The 13,784-nt window shown below is 40.8% G+C and overlaps 1 protein-coding gene across 2 annotated transcripts in view; it reads right to left on the bottom strand.

Annotated features, from left to right (window-relative positions):
* Gsk3b (glycogen synthase kinase 3 beta) overlaps window positions 1-13,784 on the bottom strand; it is a 151,816-nt gene that overhangs the window by 38,733 nt on the left and 99,299 nt on the right. For both annotated transcript variants that reach the window (XM_029470640.2, XM_021184609.3), the window contains exons 6-7: window positions 12,343-12,449; window positions 9,944-10,041 (exon numbers count right to left, since the gene is read on the bottom strand). In XM_029470640.2, the coding sequence (XP_029326500.1) occupies window positions 9,944-10,041; window positions 12,343-12,449 (205 nt within the window). The remainder of the gene's footprint in view (window positions 1-9,943; window positions 10,042-12,342; window positions 12,450-13,784) is intronic.

Here is a 13,784-nt window from a genome sequence, read left to right as displayed (position 1 = left end):
CCTGAATGTACTGAGGCACCTCAATGGGAAGAAGAGATCCGAACATCACAAAATGTTCTAGATGAAACAGGGAACTAGAGTCATGTTTCTAATCTTTTGATTAGTTTTTAAATCTTAAAAACAAAAAGCTATTTGTAGGATTGTTGTTGGTGGTGGTGATTTTGATAAGCCAGTTAAGATGAAACATTAGGAACCAAATTTTTAATTAATGTGTATTTCTAGGTTGGGTGTGGTAGCAAAAGCCTTTAATCCCAGCACTTGGGAGGCAGACACAACTGGAGTTCAAGGCCATCCTTGATCCACATAGCTAGTTCTAGGTCAGTTGGCCTACACAGAGAAACTCTTGTCTTTCTACACTTGATCATGAAGGGTTACAGAAATCAAACTCTGGATAACTAGATCTTCTGATCTACAGGTTAGTGTATGCTTGTTTGTCTCCTAGAAAGGGTGTGAGTGAACAGTATAGGTTTGTAAGCCATGTTTCCTGTCACTACTGGCTCAGCTACTGCTTCACAGAAGCACTCATAAGCAAAGCTAAGGCAGAGCATGGCCACAGACTGTAGTCAGCCTGCCGGCCTAGTTGGCTGACCAATGATCTGCTCCAAACATTTTTAGGCATGAAAACTGGAGGCCCAGAATGAGTATCTTTTCAGAGGTAAAAGTGAGCTAGAGACGAGTTGTGTCAGAACTGAGGCTTTCCAGAGGAACATCAGTTTCATTTCAAAGAGTCTAATTATAAGTTTAGGAGGAAAGTAAATGATTTGGTTTCTAATTTCAGTGGTTGTGAAAAATACTTAGGTTATTAAATCACAAAGAGGACTTAGAAAGAAAACCATCTAGGAAGAGCTCCCCACAAACTGGTGGGAACTAGCTGTAGGAGGTTGGGCTGGTGCTATTTGTATTAAAATGCTACATCCCAGTTCCCCTAAGTAGATCACGGATACCAGTTTCTGTTGTGTAATCCTTGCCACCTAAGTTATCCATGATTGGTTAATAAAGATGAAGAGAAGAGAGGGAGCTGAGGAAAGGTTCCCAGGCTGGGGGTTTTAGATGAGGAGGAGGAGGAGAAGGAGGTCATGGGGGCAGCGTCAACTTCAAGCATATGGCCATGAGGAGTAGCTGGAATAGGCCTGTTGGAGTTAAGTGTGGTGGGATGTAACATGGCAAGTGATATCTCCGGGCTACTGACAGGGAAGCAGACAAACTAGCATAGGTGGCTGATATCTGCCCAGCTCTAGGCTTTTTAGAAATATAAAGTCTTTCTGTCTTTTGTTTGACATGATCTAAGGTGGGTAAAACCCCCCAAACAACATTTAGCACATTAGTTTATCATTTACTAGAGGCTGGGACCCATGAGAATACAACAATGTCTAATCAGTAAAGCAAGGGCAAGAATGTGGAATACAGGACCTGAACTGACAGACATTTAGAGAAAGAGAAATTGGAGCTGAGGAGTAACCATGTTGGTAAAGTACTTTCTGTAAAGCAAGCATGAAGACCTGAATTGATCTGTAAGATCGCATGTGAACGGCAGGCCTGGTGGCATGCTGTTCTGGGAGGTGGGGGCAGTCAGCCTGGCCTGGAAGGCAAGTTCCAGCTCAGGGAGAGCCCCTGATGCAAACAAAACAGGGGACTGTATCTGACAAGTAACACACCAAATTGTACTCTGGCCACCATAGGATAAAGGCATGTACATGCAAGCACATGGTGGCGCACGCCTTTAATCCCGGCACTTGAGAGGCATAGGCAGGCGGATTTCTGAGTTCGAGGCCAGCCTGGTCTACAAAGTGAGTTCCAGGGACAGCCAGGGCTACACAGAGAAACCCTGTCTTGAAAAAGAAAAAAAAAAAAAGAAAGAAAGAAAGAAAGAAAGAAAGAAAGAAAGAAAGAAAGAAAAAGATTGGCAAACTGCCTTCCAAATGTTTATTTTTATACCTACAGACAAATATGACTCCAGCTTTAATCACAGTTCTCTTTGCAATAAACAATAGTAAATATGCTGAGAACAACTACCACCGAGTGCTCAATGCTAACAGGAATATTTACACCACTCCCTCGAAGATGCCTAGAGAAAGAATGTAAGAGCTGGAAGATAGGGGAAGGGCTGTGAAATGACACCTGGGTCTGACACAGCCACTGAGTCACGATCTCTCCTTAGCTGCGACTGCTGCTCACTGTGCCTGTCAACCGTCAATCATGGATCTGAGGGAGGCTGATGAGGGCGCTATGGAAGATTCTGAGGTAGGGGCAGTCACGGTCTGTAGTTGTACTCTTCGCTAACAGGCTCCAAGATACAGAGGTTCAAAACCATAGTCACTCTGGGTCACGCAAGAAAGCAAAACAACATGAATGTAGGACAGAGACGTGTAGGAGGAGAGGTTACTGACATGAAGACAGCAAGTGAAGGGGGAGAGTAATTGGGATGCTTTATATACTTGTTAATAAAAGTCTTCAAACAAAACAAATGTAAGGTCATTAAAAACCAAAAAAGGACTGAGATAGAGGCTGGAATAGGTCCTAAGGAGGAAGATATCATGCAAGTCAAGGAAGGAGATTGGCCATATTTTTCATAACTCCTTAAGATGTTTTCCAGAAGTTAGGCAAAAAATAAGGGACAGTTTGTAAAACTATATCAGTTCCTGGGTCAGGGATGCAGCCATGGTGTACGTGCTGAGCAGTGTGAGTCCTGAGTTTTGATTACTAGCACCAAAACAAGCAAAAAAAAAAAAAAATTAAAAATGAAAAAAATTGTTTTGAACTACATCATATCACAAATTCAAACTTGAATTTTTTTGAGCTGCATGAATATATTGAGCTCAGGATTTATAGAAGAACAATGTTCTTAATAGCCGAGCCATCTCTCCAGCTGGAATACATTATTTTTCTTCTGGGTTTTTCAAGGCAGGATTTCTTTGTATAGTCCTGGCTGTCCTAGAATTAGCTCTGTAGTCCAGGCTGGCCTCAAATTCAGAAATCTGCCAGCCTCTGCCTAAAAAGTGCTGGGATTAAAGGCATGCACTGTACCACCACCACCTGGCCATGATCTTTAATAGTAATAAAAATAAACAAAAAATTGCAAATTGTCAAAATTACTAAGATTTATACAAACTTTACAACTTGAAAAAAGCTCATTTAAACAAAATTGACTTATGATGGAAATTCAAGTTAGTAAACATAATATCATAAACTTAATATACCTTCAGCAATAGAATATGAAAGATCATAGTTATCTAACTGGCTATTGATACCATAAATATACTGTATAAAATTAAATAATCAAGGAAAATCACTTTTAAGGTTTCTGTAGCTGTAGATTTACACTAGAACTATCTGACTCATTCGTGTTTAGGTACACATAAGATGACACATGATGCCGAAGCACCATGAAAGTGTAATATTCACTCAAAGTGTTTTTGTAACCAAAGGTCTAACTGTACAGAGTACAGCTGCTGTAAGGAATGAAGGACAATAACTCATGTAATTAAAAGGGAGGTGGTGGTGGTTTGGGGGAGACACTGTACCACAGAATTCTGCTTCTAGCCATTTTTCAGTAGTAGTACAACTGGCTTCCAGGAATAAAGAAGTTAAATACAAACAAACAAAAACCACGGCAACCAGAGAATCAAAAACGAGCAGTTTTGAAGTCAGATAATACAAGCAAGAAGTGGGTGGGAGAGTCGGTCAAAACACTCCAGGGACAGCGTTAGCACACACGGACACTGAATAGACCTCTATAACAGGGAGTGAGAGAGAATGCAGAAGCACGTGCAGTGTACACTTACTACAGGGCGTGAGATGTAACGCTGACTAGAGGGAGACAGACAGCAAGCTAGACACACAGAAGGACCCAGTGAATGAAAAATGGCCGAGAAACGACTGGAGCTGAAGCCAGAGGGAAGGACGAAAGCAACCCTCTCACTTCTTACTATCCACTCTCGGACCCCACAAATTTCTGCCTCATATTTTTTGGACTTTATGAGTACATACATACATACATACATACATACATATGTGCACGGGCACACACACACAGATATGCTTCCCAGGTGGGAATGGAGTGTGAAGGCTGCCTCAGGCTCCTGTGGCCGTGCCTTCCCTGCCTCGACTGGACTGTGTCCCCTGACAAACCAAATCCTTCCTTCCATTACTGTCAGGTGCTTTGTCTAGGTCAGAAATAACTGATAAACAAGCCGGCAGGAGCAAGGCCTAGCGGCTCACACCTATAACCCCTGCTCTCGGGAGACTGAGGCAGAACTGCCAAGGCTGACAATAGACAGGGTTACAAAACAAGTTCAAGGGCAGGCAGGGCTAGACAGTAATTCCCTATCTCAAAATTAAAACAAAGCCAACAGAGCCCCGGAGGCCACTGACATAATAAAAACACCAGGGCCAACACAATCATACAACATAAATTAAGGACTCTTGAAAACACCTTGATGGAGAGCGAGGAGCTGGTGTTCACGTAAGAAGATCCAGTAGGCGGGCAGATGGGACAGAAGCAAACTCTATTCACACTGGCAGCTAAGGTAGAAAACAGGATGCTGATAGAAGTAAGGGCTGCTCAGTGAGCAAAGGTCAAGATAAAAGTCTAAACCCTAGGGAGACCCCATGACAACAGAGCAAAGCCAACACCACAAGGAAAAGACATTTTAATAACCACTACAGCTTAACTTTGAAAGGCCGAGATGTCACATTAATTTTTTTCATTTTATGGATAGCATATTTAATAAGGACCGTATCACTTCAGAAACAGAATGAAGTTCAGTTGGATTTTAAGAAATAGGATTATTATTTTAATCTCCAAGAAACTTTGATGAAAGATACCTATTCACAAAAAAGAATACTTACTTATGAATTCCGTATAAATGAAGTCCCTCAACAACGTGAACTCGTCACTTTGCTCTATGCACTTTTCTCTACACACGGCAGTGCAGTGTCCTAGTGAACTCTTAATTGCCAACCTGACACAGCCTCAAGTCACCTGAGAAAGGAGTCTCAACTGAGGAACAGCCGGGATGAGACTGGACTATGGGGTATTATATGGGACTGTTTGTTGACTGATCCAGGAAAGCCCAGCCCAGTGTGGAGGCACCACTTGCTGGGCAGGCAGGTCCTGGGCTGTGTAAGAGAGCCAGCTTAGCACGGACCTGCCAGTGAGCCGCCAAAGCAGCATCCTTCCAAGTTTCTGCTGTATATCTTTAGCTATGAATGAGCTTCCTGGTCAGAGGTAATGCTGTGTGCGAACGGAGTAAACAGGCTTGCCACCAAGTTTCTGCTCTGACTTTCCTCAATGGCAGAATGTGACCTGGAAGTGTAAGCCAAATAAATTCTTTTCCCCTGAGGAGCTTTTGGTCAGTGTATTTTTTGTTTTGTTTTGAAATCACAGCAACAGAAAGGAAACTAGAATATTCACATAGTAAAAGAGGAAGGAGAAATAATAATTATCACTCAGAGGCAGAATCACACTTCTATTGTAACAGAGTTTATGATCTGTCCATCTAGGCAGAAAGTATCTTTTCTTTTGCCAATCGTGCTATACTATAGAGATGGGCAGGATGATGGGAAAATCAGGGATCTATCTGCTACATCCCTTTGGGATGTTTGTTCATCCCTTAAACAAAATCATTTCAGCTAGATCTGGTATTGTCTACATTTCTTACAATATTTTTTCACCCACTAGTAACAAATTGACCCCACATGGAAAACATCAAAACAGATGCCAAACTGACATCCTCAAGTAAATAAACAAACAAACAAACACCACCGAAAGTATCTATAAAAAGCTCTGAAAAGGGTGTTTCCTACATAGGTTTTTTTTAAATTTCTTATTTTTTGAGATAATTATATCATTCTCCCCTTCCCTTTTCTCCCTCTAAACCTTACCACTTACCCCCACCCTTTCAAATGTTATGGCCTTTTTCTTTAAGCATTCACACATAGACAGGGAAAGGTGTTGGGGGGCGTGGGGAGCACACAAGAGCACTCAGTCAGAATGATGTTCCTTGTATTACACATTGTCAGAGATAACCATTTGGACTGGATATCAATTAAGTACACTCTTCCCTGAGAAAGCTATCTCTCCTGCCCTCAGCATTCCTTAGTTGCCTGTAGCTCTTAAGCTAGTGTTGAGGTCTCCTGAGCTTCCCTCTACGGCTGTCTAAAACCGACTGAACACGGACTACACTACATCACAATGACAACAGACAAAACAACTCCAATACAATACAATGCATGCAATGCATTACAACTACAATACTCAGGAGGGACTAGTTGCTTTTTTATGGCTCAACACCAGAGGGCACCAAACTTCAAAGAAGGAGCTGCAGGTGTAGCCCGTTTTGTTTAAGCTGCTGTGTAGTAAAGACACTATATTAGAAATGTTACCCCTCTGCTTAAAATTCTGCAGTGGCTTTCTAACTCCCTAAAATATAGTATACGCCTACTGTCCACAGCTCTAGATTCCTCGTTCCTGGTACACTCATAATCTATCAACCCTGTCATTCACAACCACAAGCTGTATTTAAAACACACAAGAGACCTGTCTTCACGTAAATAGCTAAACATTACCTTCCTCTTTAAATAGTTTATGTTGTTTCCATGGTGAAGACTCAGTTCAAGGGTTAGTTTCTTAAGAAGAAGCCTTTCAGATAGCACTGCAACAGAAACCCAGCGTCTGCACACTGCTCACACTGCTCAGTTACCAGAGATGACACAGCCCACTCCTTGGTCTCGCTTGTTTCCTCTAAACCTACCTTTGAGCTCCTTCAGTTCAACAACTTCTACATTCCAGGCCTAATTCCAAGATAAAATCCTTCACTAACTCAATACACGCAGCTAAAAGGGTGTATACCCTGAAAGGCTTTTTAAAAAGGATAACGGGTGTGCTGGCTAGTTCTATGTCAACATGACATAAGATAGTGTCAATTGGGAAAAGGGACTCTCAATTAAAAACAATACCTCCATAAGACTAGCCTGTAGAGAAGTCTAAAGTGCATTTTTCATGGCTGAAGATTGAAATGGGAGGACCCATGTCACTGTGGGTGGTGGTACCACTGGGCTGGTGGTCCTGTGTGCCATAAGAAAGCAGGCTGAGCAAGCCATGAGAACAATCCAGTAAGCAGCACTCCTCCATGGCCTCCGCTTCAGTCCCTGCCTCTAGGATGCTGCCTTGAGTTTCAGCCCTGACTTCCCTCAGTGATGGAATGTGGCCTGAGAACTGCAAGCTGAAATAAAGCATATCGCCATCCATTTATTCAATGATGACATCACCATCTGTTTACTCAATGATGACATCACCATCTGTTTCTTGAACGATGACACAGGCTGGTGTCATTCACATCTTGACTACCACAAACAATGCTGCAGTGACTATCTGAAGGCGCAGCTTTCACACTCTCAAGTATTCGGGATAGATACTCGTGCAGGAGGGGACTTGATCATGCTATAATTAAACATTTGTCTTCTAAGGAACCTTCAAATATTTTTCCATACTGTCTGTACTAATTCACAGTTCCATGGATTGTATAAATGTTCTCTCCTCCACAGAAGTGTAATAAGAAAGATAGATTCCAACTTTATTCTTCTGAACATACAAACCCAGTAGTCTAAGTACTACTGCCTGTAATTACGGTTTTCTCACAATGAATTGTCTTAGAATACATGTCAAAAAAAAAAAAATCAATTGGCCATAAATGTAAAGATTTCTTGGCTCTCAATTATATCCCATTTCTATATGCATGCAAGTTCTACATTCTCTTAATTACTGTAACTGTATGATTAGTTTTGAAACTAGGAAGTGGAAGCCTTCTAATCTATTCTTTATTAGAACTGTTTTTAGCTATCAGCCTTTGCTTCATAAACTTGGAAACAAGTTCTGTCCTTCCATAAAAAGGCAACTATTCTGTGATTATAAAAAAAAACCATATGAGCACCAAAGTAAACCATTCATCTGCTATATATTTGCAGAAACAAAACATTAAAAAAATTCTAGGTGAATCTCAGCCTAAGCAGAATATTCAAGAAAGGGCAATGTCTGAAAATCTTGGGTTTAAACCCCCAAATGAATACTATTTCTGTTTTTGCAATTTTAAAAGTAGGAACCAGAGGGGTTAAGGACACCAAAGAAAACTCACAGAATCAACTCACCTGGACTAACAGGGGCTATGGAGAGGGAACCTGAATGGGTCCGACCTGGTCCTCTGCATATGGCTGTGTGCCTTGGTCTTCCTGTGGGACTCCAGGGAGCAGTGGGAGCAGGGCTTGTCTCTGACTCTTCTGACTGGTTGGGGTCCTTTCCCTCCTACTGGGTTGCCTATTTCCAGCTTAATTAAGGGATGTGCCCAGTATTTTTACAACCTGATAGGTGTTTGGTTGATACCCATGGGAGGCCTGCTCTGTTCTGAGGAGTTGATGGGAGTGGGGAGAGGGAGAGACTGGGATGAGAAGAGGGAGGGGAAGCTGAAGTTGGGATGTAATATATGAGAGAATGATAATAAAAATGTATCGCTCCCTTTGAGATACACAGGTGGTCTCTGTATCTAATGACTAGTTCTTATTTCTTCTAAGAACTGAACACCAGTTCAATAATCCTAGTGTAATACTGGAACTAGGACTTCTTTCATGTTTCTCTTGTATGTATCATATACATATATTTAAAAAGTGCAAAGGGTCTCATAAATACTGAAGAGTACTTTGTACATTTGAAAAAGCCCTTCTCCAAGATTGCTTTGCACTTTCGTGATTTCTACCACTTGTTTCTAATCAGTAAGAAGAGAGCAGTATTGCTGACAAGGTTAATGGTTCAGTCTGAAAGCGCAAGGCCAGCATTGTCTATAGAGTGAGTTCCAAGATAACCAGGGCTACATGGAAAACCCTGTTTTCCAACACAACAAAAAAAGAGGTGACCACAGTGGTCTCAGCTGTCAAACCCAATTCCAGAGAGTTAGGGAAGGTGACCTCTTCAACTATATTTGGACCCAGTAGCTTTAAATCCCTATTTTCCTGATGTTAAAAGGAAAAGCAATGTTAAATTATGACACAGATCTTAAAATATAATCAGATCGTGTGGCTGGAAAGGTGTGTTAGCACAGTCTGTTCTTCCAGAGGTTTGATTCCCAGAACCCATGTGGCAGCAGCTTACAATGATCTGCAATCCTTCTAGTTTGAGAATCCAAATGATCCACTCTCTACTAGCCTTGGAGAGAACTATGAACACATGTAATACACAAATGCACGAACAGGCCAAGGAAGGAAAGAAAGAAAGAAAGGAAAGAGAGGAAGGAAAGAGAGGGAGGGAGGAAGGAAGGAAGGAGAGAGAGAGAGAGAGAAAGGAAAAGGAAAGAAAGAAAGAAAGAAAGAAAGAAAGAAAGAAAGAAAGAAAGAAAGAAAGAAAGAAAGAAAGAAAGAAAGAAAGAAAGAAAGAAAGGAAGAAAGAGAAAGAAAGAAAGAAAGAAAAAGAAAAAAAATCCATACAATAGAAAGAAAACTTTAAGAAAGGAAGGCAATGTTTTTCCCCCCCACCTGCTCTGTAGCACAGCTTGTTAAATGACCTACAACCCCTTTCTCCTTTTTTATCCTCTGTATGCTTATACATGAAAGCCCAAGGCTAGGTAGGTCTCAGCAATTCTCCTTGGTCACGACTCCACTGCATTCATTTAAGCAGGGTCTCAACCGAGCCGAGAGCTTGTAAACATGGCTTCTCCTCCCAGGCAGCCTGCTCAGGGCTCTCTGGGTGGGAATGACAAGCCCAGGAAACACTCATGTGGGTCTCTACTCTGGGAGTTGGCTCTACTTCTCATGCTTGCACCGCGAGGGCTTTCACTTCTGAATCATGTCCCCAGCCTCCTTTCCCACTGTATAAAGGTATTGCTTTGTGTGCTTATGTGTGTGTATGTGTGTAACATTTTTGGTTCAAAAGTACAAAAGTGTAAATCAACCATCTCACCTTTATTATTTCCACCAACTGATCCACACCACTGTCCCCAGGAAATATTGGTTGTCCTAGCAATAATTCAGCCAACACACAGCCTGCAGACCACACATCTGAAGAAAAAAAACAAAAGAAAGGTTTATCACACTAAATATGAAATGAAATGTATATTTAACTTAGATTGCATAGTATTCATTAAATCCAAACATGACAATAATTTAGTCAGAATCAGTGATGGTTTCATTCCAAATATTGCTAATTTTTAAAAAGTATTTATTCATATACTTGAACCCTTTTATTTTTTAATAAATAATTATTTTTATAAATATACAACTTTCACAAACCTATTCTGTATGCCTGAAAAAGAGTGGAAAGAGAGAGACAGAGTCAGAGACTGACTCAGTACATGTAGCCCTGGGTTGGCTAGATTTAAAAGAGATTTGCCTACATCTGCTTTCTGTGTACTGAGATTAAAGGCAAGTACTACCTACCCAGTCTTCTATAAATCTTACAAAGTCTTAAGAAGCAAGATCATGGCTACAGCTATGGCTTATCCATTAAGAAAGACTACTTGCTGCTCTTGCACAGAACCTAGTTCAATTCCCAGCATCCATGTAATGGCTCACAACCACCTATATCTCCAGTTCTAAGAGATTTGACACCCTCTTCTGACCTCCACAGGCACTAATGTATGCATGTGGTATGCATACATACATGCAAAACCACACGCATAAACCAAATTTAAAAGGCAAGCATCTTAGATCCAAACCCATGTTTTCTACAATGTGCCAGGTGATCTGGCTCTGATTATTTTAGAAGGACTGTTCAGATTTTTGTAGACCCTGGCACAACTCAATCTATTATCTTGTGTATCGATTATATATAGCTAACTAGTATTAAATATTTGAATAGAATACTAATCAATTATTGTATCCAGTGGCATTTGCAAGGACAAAGGACTAAACTTTCTCTTGGAGACAGCTGAGTTAATAAGCACAGGAAAGACTGTCGCCTACAGTACTCGAGTAACGTTTTATTCGACTCCTCACACAACTATGAAGAGTAGGCAGAATCAGGGTCTCCACGTGGCAGCTCAGATACTGTTTTTTCCAGTCAGCTTCTCTGCAGCACTTCTCACTTATCCAGTCATACACGCCATGTTCCTACAGCCACAGTAAGACAGCACCACACATGGCACCGCACACCCTCCCTCCCTCCTCTCCTGTGGCAGGTTTCATCAAGTGTGGGCTGTAGAGCCCTAAGTGTTGCGGACATTTTCAGGTCCTAGAATGTAACTTTACAGTAACAGCATAAACAATAAAATGACCTAGTGTGTAAAAAGCACCAGCATCAGCGAAAAGATGCTTTGGCATATTGCCCTTTCTGAAAAGAAAAAGAACAACGCACCGCTGTGCGTATCAGGAGGACAAAACACTGTACTAAATTAGCCAGGTTTTGTTTTTATTTTGGTTTTTGCCCCACCCCCATGATTATGGGGTTTTTCCTGGGGGAGGAGTGTAATATGTATGCTTTAGTTTTTATTTAGGACTAAAGGGTTCTAATCAGAAACAAAGTGAAAGGGGCTGTGGAGGTGGCTTATGGTAGAGAGAGCTTAAGACAGGATGGTCTCAGACCCACAGGTCAGCTAGTCCAGCCACATCAGTGAAGCCCAGCTCCCCGCCACCCCTGCCATGATACATTAAATAAACTGATTTTCTCTCTTACGGGAAATGGGTTTTTATCTGCTAACATAGCAATTGCAGTAGAACAGGTTAAGAAGATAAGGTCAATGAAGATTTCAACTGTCTCTAATCTTTCTATCGTTAGACATCTCCAGTGAAACTTTGAAACCTGAAAAGCTAATGAATTAAGCTGCTCGAAAATTAAGAGATGCATCTTTATAGGAATTCAGAAATATTATTGCCCTATTAATTATAAAATTAACATTTTAAAAGTAACATTATTAATTAACAAGTTTTCTAAGTAGGTTAGGCTCAAAAATAAACACTTCAGGAGAACTAGAAAACCAGTACAGAACCCATTAGTTAACTAAGCAGACAAAAGTTCCTTCAGTGCAGCTGTGGCTGAGCTCCACACGTATGCTGTGACACACGTCTTTTAACCATCCTCCCCTGCCTCAGTAATGTTTCTACATGATTATCAAAAATTATTTGAAACTTCAGCGTCAAACAGATGTATTAAGCAACTACAATACAAAATAATACTTGTATAATTCTAATACTAAAAAAGCATAAAACCAGAAAAGCATCAACTCTAAGATGTAAGAAAGAAAATGAGCTCTCTTCATTTCTGCAAAGGTGTCCTCTGCAGCCCTGCCCTCTCTGAGTCAGAGACCTGGTAAGAGCCAGGCTGCAGTTAAGAGTCACACCCACTGCGCTCAGACCTGCACTCACCTATACTGGACGTGTAGTCAGTGGCTCCAAAGATCAACTCTGGCGCCCTGTAGTACCGAGAACAAATATAGGAAACGTTGGGCTCTCCTCGGACCAGCTGCTTTGCACTGATGAAAAAATAAAAATCAAAAACAAATTTTAAATCTATACCTTAAAGAAATGAATACTCTTACATTCACATACCACATGTTCATCTAAATCTCGTAAGACTGCAATAATGCCACACACCTGAAACTGTTTCCAACAAAAGAAATACACAATTTCATCAAACTGATATCTAAAAAAGTGAGTTTTAAAGTGAGTGTTTGTCAGGTGTTAGCTAAGGAACAAAGAGATTAAAAAATTACAAAAGGTTACACATAGTCAATTATTTCTGGTTCCCCATTTCCTAAATTAATTCTACTTGTGAAATATTAAATGGCTGACAGGCATGGTGGTTGCACACCTTTAATCCCACCACTCAGGAGGCAGAGACAGGTGAATCTCTGTGAGATGGAGACCACTTTGTAGTGAGTTCTAGGTCAGCCAGGGATATACAGTGAGACCATGTCTCAAAAATAATTAATAAATAAAATATAAAGGGCAGAAAATTAAAAAGTAGTCTTCTCCAACAAAAGAATATTACCAGATCAGAATAGGCGAATATATCAATATTCCTCACCTATATGCTCTTTTAAAAAGGGGGTGGGGGATCTGGCCACTCTGTTCAACTTGGTCTTTTGACTCAGGATGACCGACTCAGCCTTACACATTCCACATTCTAGTTGGTCTACTGCTTAAACACCTACTGTTAAACAAACTGTGAAAAGGCATTCAATTTTAGGGGAAAATGACTCAGACCCTATCAACTGCATCTATCTCTGCAGCTCTAAGTTTACATATTATTAAAACCTTCCTTCTAAAGTAGCTTACAGTATATATTTTAAACACTGAAGTGAGTCACAGTATCTCTTGAAATGTTTCTTTAGGTAATCCCATCTCAAATAAGCAGGCCGCTCTAGGAGCTGTTCTGACAGCAGCATCAGATACAGAACAAAATACTGCAAGAAAACCAAATGAACAAAGAGGGAAAAAAAACAACAAGAAAATAAATGCCAAGAAAGGTGAAAAGTCTGAGGTAACAGCGAGGAGGAGGAGACCCAGACAGGTGAGGAGACAGTCTTGGGGTGGGGTTTCCTTTCCTTCAATTTACTTATAGTCAATGATGACTCTAAACTTGATTTGTTTTCCCTTTCATCATCCGTTTCAAATTTTAACCTTCTTCTTAGGCCCAGATAAAACAGTATTTGCTATATTAACAACAGTAAGGTTTTCAGATGTCAAAAAAAAAAAAAAAAAATCAAGGTTTAGTGTACTAGATAACGGACTTTCCTCTCTTCAGAAGTGCATTCTGGGGCTTGGGATAGCTCCTTGAAAACACAGTTGTCTGGGATGTGGAGTTT

Source organism: Mus caroli, unplaced genomic scaffold (assembly GCF_978045245.1).
Source record: "Mus caroli unplaced genomic scaffold, Mus_caroli_1 scaffold_17, whole genome shotgun sequence".
Lineage (NCBI taxonomy): Eukaryota > Metazoa > Chordata > Mammalia > Rodentia > Muridae > Mus > Mus caroli.
Note: the sequence above shows the minus strand (reverse complement) of the source record. Positions and strands in the feature narration are given on the sequence as shown.